General features: G+C 46.8%; 1 protein-coding gene across 1 annotated transcript in view; it reads left to right on the top strand.

Annotated features, from left to right (window-relative positions):
- Positions 1-13,873, top strand: part of SLCO3A1 (solute carrier organic anion transporter family, member 3A1) — a gene marked incomplete at its 5' end in the record, with an annotated part of 118,127 nt that overhangs the window by 87,767 nt on the left and 16,487 nt on the right. The window contains 2 exons of the mRNA XM_010016304.1: positions 3,733-3,831; positions 6,792-7,055. Of these exons, the coding sequence (XP_010014606.1) occupies positions 3,733-3,831; positions 6,792-7,055 (363 nt within the window). The remainder of the gene's footprint in view (positions 1-3,732; positions 3,832-6,791; positions 7,056-13,873) is intronic.

Below are 13,873 nucleotides of genomic sequence, written 5' to 3'. Positions count from 1 at the left end.
TTTACATGAGGGTTTCTTAAGCTGGAGGTGGATAATGATTTATTATTTCATTGTAAGATCTTAGATAGCCGTTTCCCTGTTCAGCGGATGCTCTAGCCCACATTGCCCTCTAGCGAGGACACTGCAGAGCAGATAAAGCCTCCAGCTTGCAGCCACCGGTGTTATGAAGTGTAGTGTTTTAATAACTGAGGACACGGCTTGTTCCTGAAGTGGTGGTTTGCCGTGTGATGCAGGCAGTGTGAGGAGGGACAGCATTCATCTGTCACTGGTGCCGGTGCAAGTACCTGCACTGGCCACAGCTTCTTTGATGTTTGATTTTTGTTTGAGCTAACTGTGTCTTGCAGCATCTCCATGGTGCTGCTGGATCACCAGCCAAAGGTCCCTGTTCTATTCTGCTTTGGAAAAAGGTGAAAATATTCCCTGGATTCTTTTTGGTGAAGGATCATCTTTCTCTGCGTTCTTTGCCTTACCCTTTGCTCCATGAAACACACTTCAGTTCTGTGGGTTTGCCTGTATACACATGGTCTGACAACCTGCTTGTGGCTTAGAGGTCATCACAGGACAAACTTCTGTCCCTCTTCCACCTAACACTGGTACATCCAAGGGTGTTACCTAGGGGGTTAGAACTGCTCCTTGTTCTTCTGCCTGCTTAGGCGTGTGAGCCTACATCGGTTCCAAATGAGAGGTTTTGGTGTGTTCTGAGTTCTCTGGAGCTGTTGAACACTTACAGAATATCCTCAACCAGCAAAAGGCTTTAAAAATAACGTAAAATAAGAGCAGGTCATCCTGCCCTCAAGATCTCACTTAAACCAGCCCTGTGGTGCTCAGAGCTGCAAAACTGGCCCCTCCTGGGTTGTGGTGCCCTGAATCACCCGTCTGTTGACCACACAGTCCTTTTGTTTTCCCACACAGGTCCCATCAAGGCAATGGCACAGCAGTTCATCAGCCCCGTTGTGCTTGTGGGAACCTGTCACAGCACAGGGTGCTTCGGTGCCCACAGCAGCCTTCCCTTGGGGCTCATCCCTGTGGATGCGAACCTTCAGGCGGCTCTGGAGGAGCAGGTTTATCTGCGTGCTGGATACAGCATCTGGGCTGGGGATCTGGAACAAGGAGGTGCTCAGGTCTGCCTGGGTTTTCCATCCCCTTAGGCCTTCTAGGGTAAAAGCGGAGCAATGTCCTGCTGAAACCCAGGGGCTCCTCATCCAAATCGTGGGCTCTGTTTGCCACTGCCCCAGGCACTACTCCAGCCAATATGAGGCCAGATACGTCCTTATATGCTTCACCATAATTACATAGAAATTCGTAATTCATGTTCAGACACCAAAAATTAACCTGGTCTTTGGTTGGCAGCAGAGTGATAGTCACGGTCATCTCTGCTAGATGCTGCCTCTTTAAACTTCTGGACTGAAAACTTTTAGAACAGTTTGTTCTATAATCTGTGATTTTCTGCGTAAAAACGGCCAAAGGGCACAACCTGATCGCACATATGGCAAATACGTGGGTGAGGACAGCACCTTGCCTTCAGTGCGATCCTCTCGGGGCTGTAGGACCCCCAGGAACAGGAGTGATAGCGTTTGGGGAGCTGGGATGAGCTGCAGGCACCCAGCGTGCTCCACATGGGACTTGTGGGATGAACGTCAGGCACTAATGCCATCTAGTGACCAAAAAGGTGCAATGCGGATATTTTATGGAATGCCACTGGAAATGTTACAGCCCTGAGCTGGGCAAGCTTTGGGGCTGGCAAGGAGGGAGATGGTGCTGGGGAAATAAATCCCTCTCCTTGGTCCCCCAACATGTCTCTTCCCTCATTTCACATCCCACAACATGCCTCTGCAGGTAACCAGGGACTGGGGTTTCCTGCACGAGGCTTTGTAGATTCCTGGAGCAGGACATGGGCTTCTTAAGCAGCTCTGTTGATTAAGGAGCACAAATTCCCCAGCTTACTGCTGGATCGTGGAGCACAGACCCAGTGCCCTGGGACAAGGTGGCTACAGGAGGGGAGATAGCTGGTTCCGCTACTGACATGGACATCATGGCAGAGACCCTGGGGACTAATTCATGCTGGCAGCGTGGGCTATGATGCAGTGCCATTGCTGCAGGTTTGAGCTTTGACAGGGAAAGGGATGGCATTGTCCTGGCAGCAGTGACCCATTAGTGCAGCTGATATGACCTGACACTATTTTTCCTTCCACTACCTTTGCTTCTCCCTCTTGCTTCTGTAGGTGGTGGCTGTGAAGGCTTTAAGGTGCTGGGTTTCTGCATGAGCGGCTGGCTGGAGACACCTTTGCTTTGTAGCTAGTTATTAATCCAGCCAAGGCACAGTGCCGCAAACCTGGAGAGATTAGTTTGCACTCTGCATTTGAAAAATGAAGGCAAAATTGTTTCTCAACATACTATCTTATCCCACTTGGCTAAGCTGTCATCAGCAGGAGAGGTTTGCCTTGCACAGGTCTCGTGGTCTCATGGGAGTATTTTGCAGCTCTGATAATTTCTCCAACTCCTGAGAAATGCACAGAGACAGAACCTGGGAATTAAAAGTTTCCACTTAAGGAACCTGAGGGCTGAGATGGCTGTGATGAATTGCACTATGAATGCATTCTGATGCCAGCCAGCATCCTCCAGAGAGATTCGGAGGGAGATGTGGGATGTACCCCGCTGCCAAAGAAGAGTGAGCAAAGCATCCAGATGTGAATAAGCTCCTTCATAGGACATTTCTGAAGTGCAGTGACACCAAGACTCATGCCAGTACAGGCTGCTGCATCACTGGTGAGAGTCCTGAAGAGCAGGCACACAGGTCCATCAGCAGTTCTCTGCTCCAGAGCAAACAAGCAGGCATTTGCTCTGCTCCATGCTGCTCAGACTTGCCCCTGCTTCCTTCAGAGAGCCATTTACAAGGGTCCTTGGGGACTTCTTGTTGGTTTTCTATCCCAAACATGAAGGTACCAAATATGTTCCTATTGTCTAATTTACAAATGTTTTATGTTATCTTTGTTGCTGCTTTTTCTGGATTATCCTTGTGTCCCCCTGCCTTTCTGCCCTGGATAATTGAGAATTGGCGGTGTGCCTGTAGCATTCCTGTTTCAGGGCCAAAATGGGAGTGAGAATAAATGCTTCTAAATATTGTATTGAAGCAAATAAGTAATTTACTCATAATAGCTCTTTGCCTGGCATTACACTGGCAATTTCATGTGAGTTTTGCAGGAGGAGCGAGCAGTTGTGAAAGCATGGAAGAGCCATGCTCCTTGGGGAATATTTGCCCTGTGGGTACCATAGGGAGAAGGGCTTCACAGGTACGGAAGAGTGCTTTTACTTCTGTAAAGGGACTTTATCTGGCAGCCTGTGACAATGCAGCATTTCATAGATTTGCTGGCCCTGAATTCGGAAAGTAACCCTGTCTACCAGGAATTTAGCTGGAGGTGGCAAAGGTGAAGATTTCCCCATGGGATCTGCTTTACCTTGTGTTTTTCAAGGAGCCAGCCGACCAAAACGTGGTATATATCCACGGTGTCTTCTCAGCTCAGTAGAGCTTCAGCATTATTACAGCTCCATCTATTCTTTTTCCTGAAGAGATATGGAAAAGCAAAAAACACTTGGGATGCTCTTTTGCTTGAAGCATTTGACACACATATTTGACATCAGCAGGGCAATAGCATCTTGCAGGAGACAAGCAGAACGACTTGCGATGAATAACCTGAGCCTAGTACTAATTTTCTCTTTTCTCTCTCCTTGCAGGGATCCTGTTTACGATGCTGGTATTTGGACCAGCCTGTGGATTTATCTTGGGCTCCTTCTGTACCAAAATCTATGTGGATGCTGTCTTCATTGACACAAGTAAGGAGAACTGAGTTTGGTTTCAAATCAAATATGGTAATGTATCAGCAGGACAGGAATGTTGATGCTCATAAGAAGGAAACCTTTTGTTCTTCTGTCTTGAGTGTCACTTCTAGAGGGGTTTTATGACTGGGATGCAAAAGTTTTCAACTCTATCCCATAGATAAGAGAGTCATAGTTGCTAAAATTTGTTCCTTTCCATGGGCTTTTCTACTGTGAGACGGGTTTCCGCCCAGCTCTTAAAGGACACCTTAAAATATCACTGTGGCAGGGCACACTGGCTAGCCATGGGCATAGTTTTGCCAGGGGAGCTCTGTCCAGAGCATGGGATGAAATATGGAGAGCTGCCATCCCCAGGACCTGGGAGGTCCATCCAGGCTCTCTGATGGAGGCATACTGGTAAGACCCACGCCTGGCACCTTCTCCAAACAACCCAGTTTGGATGGACAGGTTCAGTTCCACAGCATTATTGCTGTTCCCCAAAGGAGTGCTAATTATTGCTCACCTGGACTCTGCACTTGGGTTAAAGCAAATTGTTTTCAAATTGTCTTTTGGTTCATTAAGAAAAAAACCTGCAAATTCTGCTTTTTGTTGCTACCTGCACTACGAGCTCTCTGCCATCAGAGGGCAATGTGTGACAGGCTGTTCTCCGCTGCTCCCCAAGCCCTCTGGCTACAGACTGCAAACCTCATGCTTCCCGCTTTTCCCTCAGTTGTTCAGATGCTTTGTCTACATTTCTGAGCTCCATCTGATCACATAGGCTCTTATCCTGCCACAGGGGTGTTGTACCCCTTTGAAGGCGCATTCCAGTTTTATGGTGTTGCGAATACATCTTCACAGGATGCGTTCAGATGGAGTTGAACCTTGAAGGACTTGGAACAGAATTATGCACATCTGGCAAAGAGCTACTGCTTTTTTTTGGTCCTCATGCACATGGAAGCTGAAGAAGTCTAAATAATATGGAACAAGCAGGAAAGAAGTATCTTTTCGATGGCTAAGACTTTAAGCCGTAGCACAGTCAAACTCCACATGGTCCCTTTTCATTCCTTGGCTTTAGCAAAGATATGCTTCAGATTCACTTGGTCCTGTGGGCAGAGGAGCTCGTATTTACTTCAAAATATGCATGTGCAGAAGAAGATATTTCTTCTCCCAGTAGGTGAAGCTGTGGAGCTCCTCGCCATAGGGTGTAAAAAGTCTATAGGTGGATTCAAAAACAGCTGGACAAGCTTATAGAAGAAAAAATGAACATGACACCAGATCTAGCTCAGGAAGCTTCTGAGCCACAGATCACAAGAATAATATCAAGTGTATGTTGACTTTATTCTTGTGGATTTCCTGGGCATCTGCAGCTGGTGACCATCAGAGGCAAGATTCTGGCCTACCTAAAAAGTTAATTTGGTGTGATCTGTCCATTTTTAACATAAGACATTGTTCCATATTTACAACTCAAAAAGTCTCAAACAAATACAGAGCCACAGAGGAGGACGGTGGAGCATTATCTCTGAGAAGCCTGGAGGGGCTGTGTGTCAGCAGCTTACACGGAGGCTATAGTGCTTTCCAGCTGCAAATCCAGCTGGATTTGGCCATGGTCCATCGCTGTCATTCAAAGGCTGGGGCACACTTGGCCTTTGCCTATTTTTGTATGGGGAAGAGTTTCCACATTGCAGCTGGTTCTGCTTTGCACCTCGGGGTGGCATGAGGAGACCAAGCTCCAGAGGGTTGAACCCCATATGGGGCAGGAGGTGTGGGGTGCCAGGGCACACTGCTACATAGCCCTCCCTACAGGACATGTTTTAGGAAGGGGGTATGAAAGCAGCTTTGGTTTATGTGGCTCTTCACGTGGCTGTGTTCCCAAGAACATGAAAACAATGCACTTCAGGCAGGAGAAAATAACAGCAGAAGAATCCAGTCCCTCCGAAACACTATTTTTCAAACTTTATGTATATTTGAGAGCTGCGTGTTATTTTCCCTAAGGAGAAAAGTGTTTCCTTCTGTCTCTGCTTGAGAGACAACTTGATTGCTTCACTTGAGACAGATTTTTCAGAGTGGCGATAACCAGACAGATATCATGAACAGAGGAGCTTGTTATTCCAGCCACGCGGACATGGGTCTCCCATGGGAGTCAGCTCCGGCCCTAGGCACCCTTTGCCAGAGCAGCTGTGGCAGTGAGGCAGCTCTTAAGAACAGTTTCTTCTCTCCTGCTTTTTATTTTTATAGCCCCAGACTGAGTCCTGAGCCTTCTTTTTCCTTATTTCCACTGAGTGATGGCTTACTCTTGCCTTTTACTTTGCTTTTCTTCATTTTCTGATGATTTCTCTACCTTTCTGAGCTTACTTGGTACAGTGAGTGAGTTTCTTTTCCAAGAAAGGACTGTTTCACCCTCCACACAGTCACAGGTGCCCACAAAGCCCAAATGCCCATCTCTCCTTTGCTGAAAAAGACTCTGAATTCAAAGCAGGGAGAGCATTGACTTCCTGGGAAAAAAGGGTGAGCCGAGACGGAGATGCAATGTCCTTGTCTGTGCTGCTGCTTCTCCATGCAGGTCCTTGTGCCAGTAGATATGTCAGCACCGCTGACATGCTGTGACAGTGATGTCCAAAACATTGGTGCCAGCACAGGGGACACTGACTGGTGTATGGCAGCTTTCTAGGGCTGGCAGAGCCACAGGCACTCAAGAGAAGTTTTGATTACAGGGTGTTGCAGAAGCTGGATGTACCATCTAGATAGACAAGGTGATAGGTTGCTTGTCCTAAGGACTTTGTGGATGTGGAGGTCATGCACTGGTAGCTCACATGGAATGGGTGTGCAATGCACTGTGGATCCCCACCTTGTGTCTGGCAGCCCCTCGCCAGCCAGCAAAGCCCCCAGCAACCATCTTTCAGCCTACGGCATCATTAACACTGTCATATTCACCTCCCTGAGGCCAAGCCACTGATGTGTGTGTGTGTTTGCCCTTGCAGGTAAGCTGGACATAACCCCGGATGACCCTCGGTGGATCGGAGCATGGTGGGGAGGCTTCCTGCTGTGTGGTGCCTTACTCTTCTTCTCATCCCTGCCCATGTTCGGGTTCCCACAGTCCTTGCCCCCACGGCCAGAGCATGCTGGGGAGAGCGAGCAGGCCATGCTTCCCGAGAGGGAGTATGAGAGACCCAAGCCAAGCAACGGGGTCCTGCGGCACCCGCTGGATGGGGAGAGCAGCACAACCTGCTTCCAGCAGCTGCGAGGTGAGACATCGGCTCTTGCCATGTTTTCTGTGACAGTCAGCAACAGGTTGGATTTATAATTGTTCTCCAATTCAAGCTACCTACATATGCCCCCCAAAAAAATCCCCCCTAAAGCTTAGTACCCTGAAATCTCAGTCCCTAGCTTCTAATTATCTCTGGCATTGTCCTCATTTTAAAGGGAGACTTTGTTCCACTTGAAAGGTTTGGGGGTTTTCTAAGCTACAAAGCTCCAGAGAGGCATGATAGTCCTGTAGAGTTGATAAAAAAAAAGAAGGGGAACACAGTGGCCAGAGCAACTTGTGAACTTCTCTCCAGTTCTACTGTCCTGCTCCCCTCTGTCTCCTGAAATGGAGAACGAGCCAGCAAGGACAGTTAAAATATATTGGAAGCTTCCAGCATCTGAGCTGCAGCTTAGTGCAGTCCCACATACAAAGCAATGAGTGCTGGCTACCACTGCAGCTCTTAAACTGGGATGGGGAAGAGGTAAATAGCAGCCCAGAATAGCATCAAAGTGGCATGGCTTGTGGAAACTCCCATGTTGTGTCCTGTAGTGATGAAAATGGACCTGGGTCTAATCAAAGTTAGCTAATGATAAGCATTTTGTGGGAGAATGGGAGCAGATATCCTTTCTGTAGGATGCAATGGAAAATCCTTCATCTGAGAGGGTGGTTCTGTGGCACTGGTGGTTGCTTCCCACTCTCTGTCACTGTGGCAGAGAGAGGTTTCATTACTGCCTATTGCATTTAGATAAATGAGGACAAAAATCGCTTACTCCCTGTGCAGTTGCCTTAATTGGGAGTCATATGAGGTGCAGGTAGAAGGAAAAAGAGACTTTGGGGAAAAAAAAATGTGTTCTTAAATATAAAAATGCCTTGAACAGTTGATGTGGTACTTCATTAAGGGAAGGTCAAAGCTGTGAAATTTTGACTTGATGAGAAATTTCAAAAGAAAGGTCAAGGGATACATTATTTGAAAAACTGTCAGTAGAATTAATTTCTTCATTCTTTCATCCTGGTTTTTCTCAAGTTGAAGGAATGGGTTTTTCCTATGGTACATCTGTTTGGATGATTGCGTGTCTTTTGTCATGGGCTGGTGGGAGCATCTGCTTCTGGCCCCTGAGTTTTTGGAATGGGCACTGGAAGTTTCTGTAGATTTTCAAACAGAAAAATGAAGGACTAGAGCATGTCTGTGCTGCCTGGAGGGGCAGTTCTGCTCGGAGATGGTGCTGGGCAAGCTAAGCTTCTTGCACACAGAGAGGCTGAGGAGGGGTTCCTAGAGCATCTGTTGTTCACTCAAGTAGAGAAATTAAACTGCCACATCCATATGCTTCAAAGTATTGATTACATCAGGAGGCACCACAGTCTTCAACGTTAGCCTTCTTATTGCAGGTAACCCCATTTCAGATCAGTCGGTGTTCCAGAAGTCTCTTTGTAGATGGACTTTGAAATACAATTTATATCACATCAAATAAGACAGGGAATGACCTTTTTACTTATGCCTTTGAGGCTGTCACAGATGACAGGGTGTTGGTAGCTGACATCTCCTTTCAAGTCCCTTGCCACTGTTGTCACAGTTGGAATGTGGCCAAGAGTCATGTTTGCTGAAGTGCCTGCCTGGAGGAGATGTTCAGACATGTGCTACAAGGGAAGGCAAAAGTGCTCACTCGTTCTTGACGAGCTGTGTTTAAGGTGATGGGTTGTGTCTTGACCCATTGAGGAACCCAGTCTAGTGGAAGGTGTACCTGCCTGTGGCAGGGGAGTTGGAACTGGATGAGTTTTAAGATTCTTTCCAATCCAAACCAGTCTGGGATTCTATGATTATTTTGCCAGCAGCTGAAATACACATATAGGCTTTCCTGTTGTGGCTGGACATTGTACCCTTGAACTGTTTGTTGATTGTACAAAGTGTTCTTTGGGGAAAGTTAGACTGTTTACCCTTTTCCCTAGGATAAAAAGAACTGGTAATTATATACAGAGGTTAAAAATATATACATGCCTTCCATATATATATGTCTTCATTCCTATTGTGGGCTTTGGGGTTTGCAGGTTTTTGTGAAAATGAACAGAGGAGAATGTATCTATCTGTACAAGGGGTTGGTGGTGGAAATGCTCATTGGGGTTTGTGTGGCCATACCTTTGACTCCTTTTTAGCCAGTGTTGTCTCTGCAGCTCGGTCCTGGGGTGGTGTAAGTCCACATCTGCATGGAGGTGTGGATCGTCCATCTCCTGTGCACAGTGTGGGGAGGACGAGTTGTTTTCCTGGACTGATTGTGCGGACACACTCTGTGTCAACAGTGCATCCACAGAGGCTGAACTGAGCCTCCTTTTTGGCCGTTGAAGGGGTTTGGTTGTTTTTTCTTATGTTGTGTTGTTTTTCTCAAGCCTTGCAGTGACTGATGCAAATGAGTGGACATGGCAGGAGAGGGAGCAGGCGGTGTCAGTGGGAGACATGCTGTCAGCTAGTGACATGGCATGGCTGGCATGTGGGAGGATGCTCTAGACACTACAGGATCTGCTGAGAGACAGTGAGAGGCAGGGCTGGGTGAGATTCCTTGGCTTTCTCTAGCCTTAGCATGCAGAAAAGCTAGGACTAATATAAAAGCAACCTACTCAAAGAGTCAAAGTCTTTTACATCTCTTTCAAGGTCTAAACAGGAGGAGTCAAAGTCTTTTACATCTCTTTCAAGGTCTAAACAGGAGGGAGGGCCCAGCTTTTGGGAAGCCACAGCATCTCCTCCTGAGGGGTATTTTCATGCAGGGAAAAGAAGCATCCCAAAGAGGAGCTTCAAACTTGAAATAAAAACCGTGTCTTTGAGTGGCACACGGTGAAGAGGCAATTAAAGGCAGCAGAGGCAGCGGGTGGCTGCCACAGCAGCTCTGCACAGGCAGGAAAGCTTTGGGATTGTCCCGAGAAGTGCTTACCATTGCTGGATGGGCATATGAACACTTTACCTGATTAGTATTTCAGTTAAGCAACATGAATCCATTTGGGAGCACAGGGAAGTGAAGGATTAATAGCAGGGAGAGGTCGGATAAATGCTGCCATTGCTCTTTGCTCTCAGCTGGCAGCCTGGCAGGGTTGTTCCAGCTCTGCAGCTCTGTATGGTCTGTGAAAGCACATCAGGCATGGGCTGCAGGAGCCTTTGCTCTCCTGGGGGCACAGCTCTGCATTCTCAGCTCTGCTCTGCCTTGGGGACCTCTCTGCTGTTTGGGGCAAGAGACTATGCTCGGCTGTGTAAGGGCACCTGTGCCCTCTGTTCATGCCTGTCCTGCCTCTGCCCTGCCTCTGCCCTCTCACTTGCTGTTAACACACTGCCTCTAACCCACCACCTGCTCCAGGACGTGCTTGGAAATGTTTTGTTAAAATCTTTCTTTTCTTCCATACAGAAATGTTACTTCTGCTGAATTAAGCGGTCAGTTCCATTGAAATTTGGTTTCAAAATGCTTCCTTGCCTTTTTCTTTATCATCCTTGGAACACTCTGCTCTAAACGCATTTTGTTGTGCAATGATTTAAACCAGGAATTCATTACATTCTGCCTGCCTGTCTAGCGAGAGAGATTAAAAACCTAAAAGGATTCAAATTGATATGGAATCCTTCAGGTTCAGAGAGAGAAGCTCATTCACAAGGAATTAAAAGAAAACTCACTGTGGAATTAAATGAATTTCAAAACTGCAGGTTCCCTAGATTTGGAAACATTTTGGTTTCTGTCCAGCTTCATTTCCAAGAGTATAAGAGAGCTGGGATGCACAGCTGACAGCTGTCCTATCTTCTGTTCGGTTCCTTCCTGCTCTGGGTACCAATCTGCTGAATACCTAGAGAGGGAGCTGCTCTGAATCCTGGATTTCTCTCCCCAGAAGTGCTCTCTTTGAGCAGACATGTAGCACAAAGCTCCCAGCTGTGCAGGGGGGTCCTGGGCCATGGAGAGCCTGTAGTTCTTGGTGGAAGTTCGTAGGATTGAGCAGGATTAATGGCTAACATACATACTTTCAAACTCATGGCTAATGAGTGATAGTGACAACATTTTGGAGAGGGCTTCCTCTGTACCTTCATTCATGACCAGAGCGGTGAGTCTTTGACTGAGATCTAGAAGGGGGTACCAAGACCTTAATGCCTTTTTGATTTTGGGTCTTGACTCCCTATCATCATCTAAAAGGCTTGATGAGAACTTCAAATCTTAGGGAAGGGGATGGCAGGTGATCATAAGAGGCCCCGCATCAGATCCCAAAAGTCTCTACGTTACCTTTGGCTTGGATTTCACAAAGGTGCAGGCTTTGTTGGCAGGTTCTTCTTGGTCATTTCAAAGCCAGCATCCTTCTTATCGGAAGCTTTGATTAATTTAGAAAGGTCTTCAGCCTGCACACTTCAGGGCAGAAGCTGAGTAGCAGCTGATGTCAGGCAGAGCGTGTCTGTCTCCAAATAGATACTGTGCCTTGCCATGACCTCCCTGATGTGGGAGATTTATGGCCCCCTCTGAAGTCAAGCAAAGGTAGTTGCTGGTGGCAAGATAGTAGGCTAGAAGGACCTCCTTTCCGTACATGAGGACATTACTGTTGCTTCAAGCTTGTATCTGTCAAGAAGCGTCTTTGACATAGATGTCATCCTTTTCTTTCATACTCTTTGTGATACTAATTTTGTCAAGGCCATGTGGTCTTTGGCATATTAAACTCACCTTGAGCACCCCTTGCTTTACGCTGCATTCTCTTTAAGAGGAGCTACCTCTTTCCAGGAGGTATTTTCATCTTGCTGCTTGCTCTATTTTCTTCATCCCTTTTTCCTCAAGCCAGGTGCAGATTTTGCCTTTTGTTTTCTATTCAGATCTGAGGCTTGCTACTTACGTTGCTATTAGAAAGTAGTATTTTGGCTCAACACCACATTTCAGCTCTCTCTCACCATGCTGTCCTAGGTGGACTGGGCTGTAAACCCCCTGTAATTTATTACTTTGCTTTCTGTGTTCTTCATCTTTACTGCAAATTGAAAACATGTCTCTGTAGGGTGCTCCAACAGGAAAAAGGGGCCTTGGTGATTGTAATGTTCCAAACAATTCATTTCAAGCACCAACATGATGATTATAGTTTGTTGTTTCTGGAGAGTAGTTAAACCTCATGTAATGAGGTTGCCAATTATCCCCAGTACTCCCTGATGTTTAGTGACAAATCAAAGCTACTTGGTTTGCATAAGTGTGTTTGCTTGTCAAGCCCATGGCCTGTCACCCATAGCTGGCCCCACAGCAGGAAATAGAAGGATGCTTGATGCCTTGGCATGGGTGTTGGTTGGGATATTAAAAGATGGGAAGTTGAGGGGTGTTGGACAGCTTTGTGACATCTTCCTGGATGCCCTCCAGCCTATGGATGATCCTGTGAGCAGTACTGCATATAAATGGTCTGAAGAGTTGGGTTTAAGTACTTTAGCAGTGAAAAGAGGCTGAGGTTTCTCATTCTTCTCAGTGTATCTTGCCATGGCAATGAGAATCGCTTTTCTGCTGTCGTTTCTGTAGCGTATTGGATGCACTGGGATAAGGATGTTAAGTGAGCTGGTCCTTCTGAGCGTGGGAGGGTGAGTCTTTCCATACATGTCTGATACAGCTTATGGGTTCTCCAAGTAGATTTCTGAGACTCTTGAATCCAAAAGACCTTTCCCTTTTCCTATTCAACAAATGGGCTTCGACCTCAGATTTGTATCTCAAAAGTGCTACTACGAAGTGTTCTGCTAACCTTTGGGCCAATTAGGTGCAGGGTAACATTTATGATGACTTCTGTTGGGATGGGCTCCAGTGAAGAATACCACGCTTAACTGTGTGTTCCCGAGGGCTTTACTGTCCCCCATTAGCCATTTTCCATTCCCCCTCCATACCCAACACCATATGCCAGGCAGCTGAAAGCACGTCACTCTAGTCTATTGAGAGATTTTTAAACTTCACTGATGACTTTTAATCTTGTTCCCAGAGGTATTTTACCCCAAGAGCTGAGACAGATAAGGCAACAGCAGGTGTCAAATGATTCATCTAAACGAGTGGTAGTAGCAAGATGAAAGGATACTCATTTCTATGGGGAGCCTCCTGTCATTCCCCTTAGAAAATGAAAGGGATCAAGCTGGCCCTGGCTGAGGAGATGGTGGAGTGTGCCAAGCATTGCCTACGTTGCTCTGCACTCTTTGCACTGGGTTTTATGTTTTACTAGCTGGGACAGAGCCCTATTGCAGTAGATGGTGGTCAGACATCCAGTGGAGGACAGGATCTGTCCCAGAAAACTCACACCCAGATACACACAGAGGAGAAGCAATGATGAAGTGATGGGACTCATGCCCAGCACTGCCAGGTAAGGCAGTCGTGAGGGGCTCCTCTCTTGTCTGAGATGGTGCAATAGCTCTCCAAAATGTTTGCTGTCTATCCCCAAGGACAAAGGATGGATTTTGACCTGGGTAATGCATGATGGTGGGTACCAGCATTGCCAGCTTCAGAAATAAATGTCTATGATCTTTAACTCCCTCCTGCAAAAGACAGGCTGTCATTGTTATTATGTGGTGGATAAAGTTAGAGGTAGACCTTTGTGTCTTTGCATTTGAATTGGCACAAAGCTACATCTCGAGGAATCCATTAATCTTGCACAAACTGTACTCCGGAGGCACAACAGGCATTAATACCTTAAATACGGCTTTTCAAGCTCAGCGCTGCCAAGTCCACCTTTGTATTTTCCCTCCTTTTCCTGGCAAGGAGGGGAAATGCTGTAGGTGGCCACCGAAGAACTGAAGGAGGCAGCAGGTGGCTTCTGAGATCATCCACATCTGAATTCCCCCACCTCCATTCCTCCCTCCCAGTATTT

The sequence above is a fragment of the Nestor notabilis genome, unplaced genomic scaffold (assembly GCF_000696875.1).
Source record: "Nestor notabilis isolate BGI_N333 unplaced genomic scaffold, ASM69687v1 scaffold6316, whole genome shotgun sequence".
In the NCBI taxonomy this organism is placed as follows: domain Eukaryota; kingdom Metazoa; phylum Chordata; class Aves; order Psittaciformes; family Psittacidae; genus Nestor; species Nestor notabilis.
This window is presented reverse-complemented; position numbering and strand designations above follow the sequence as displayed.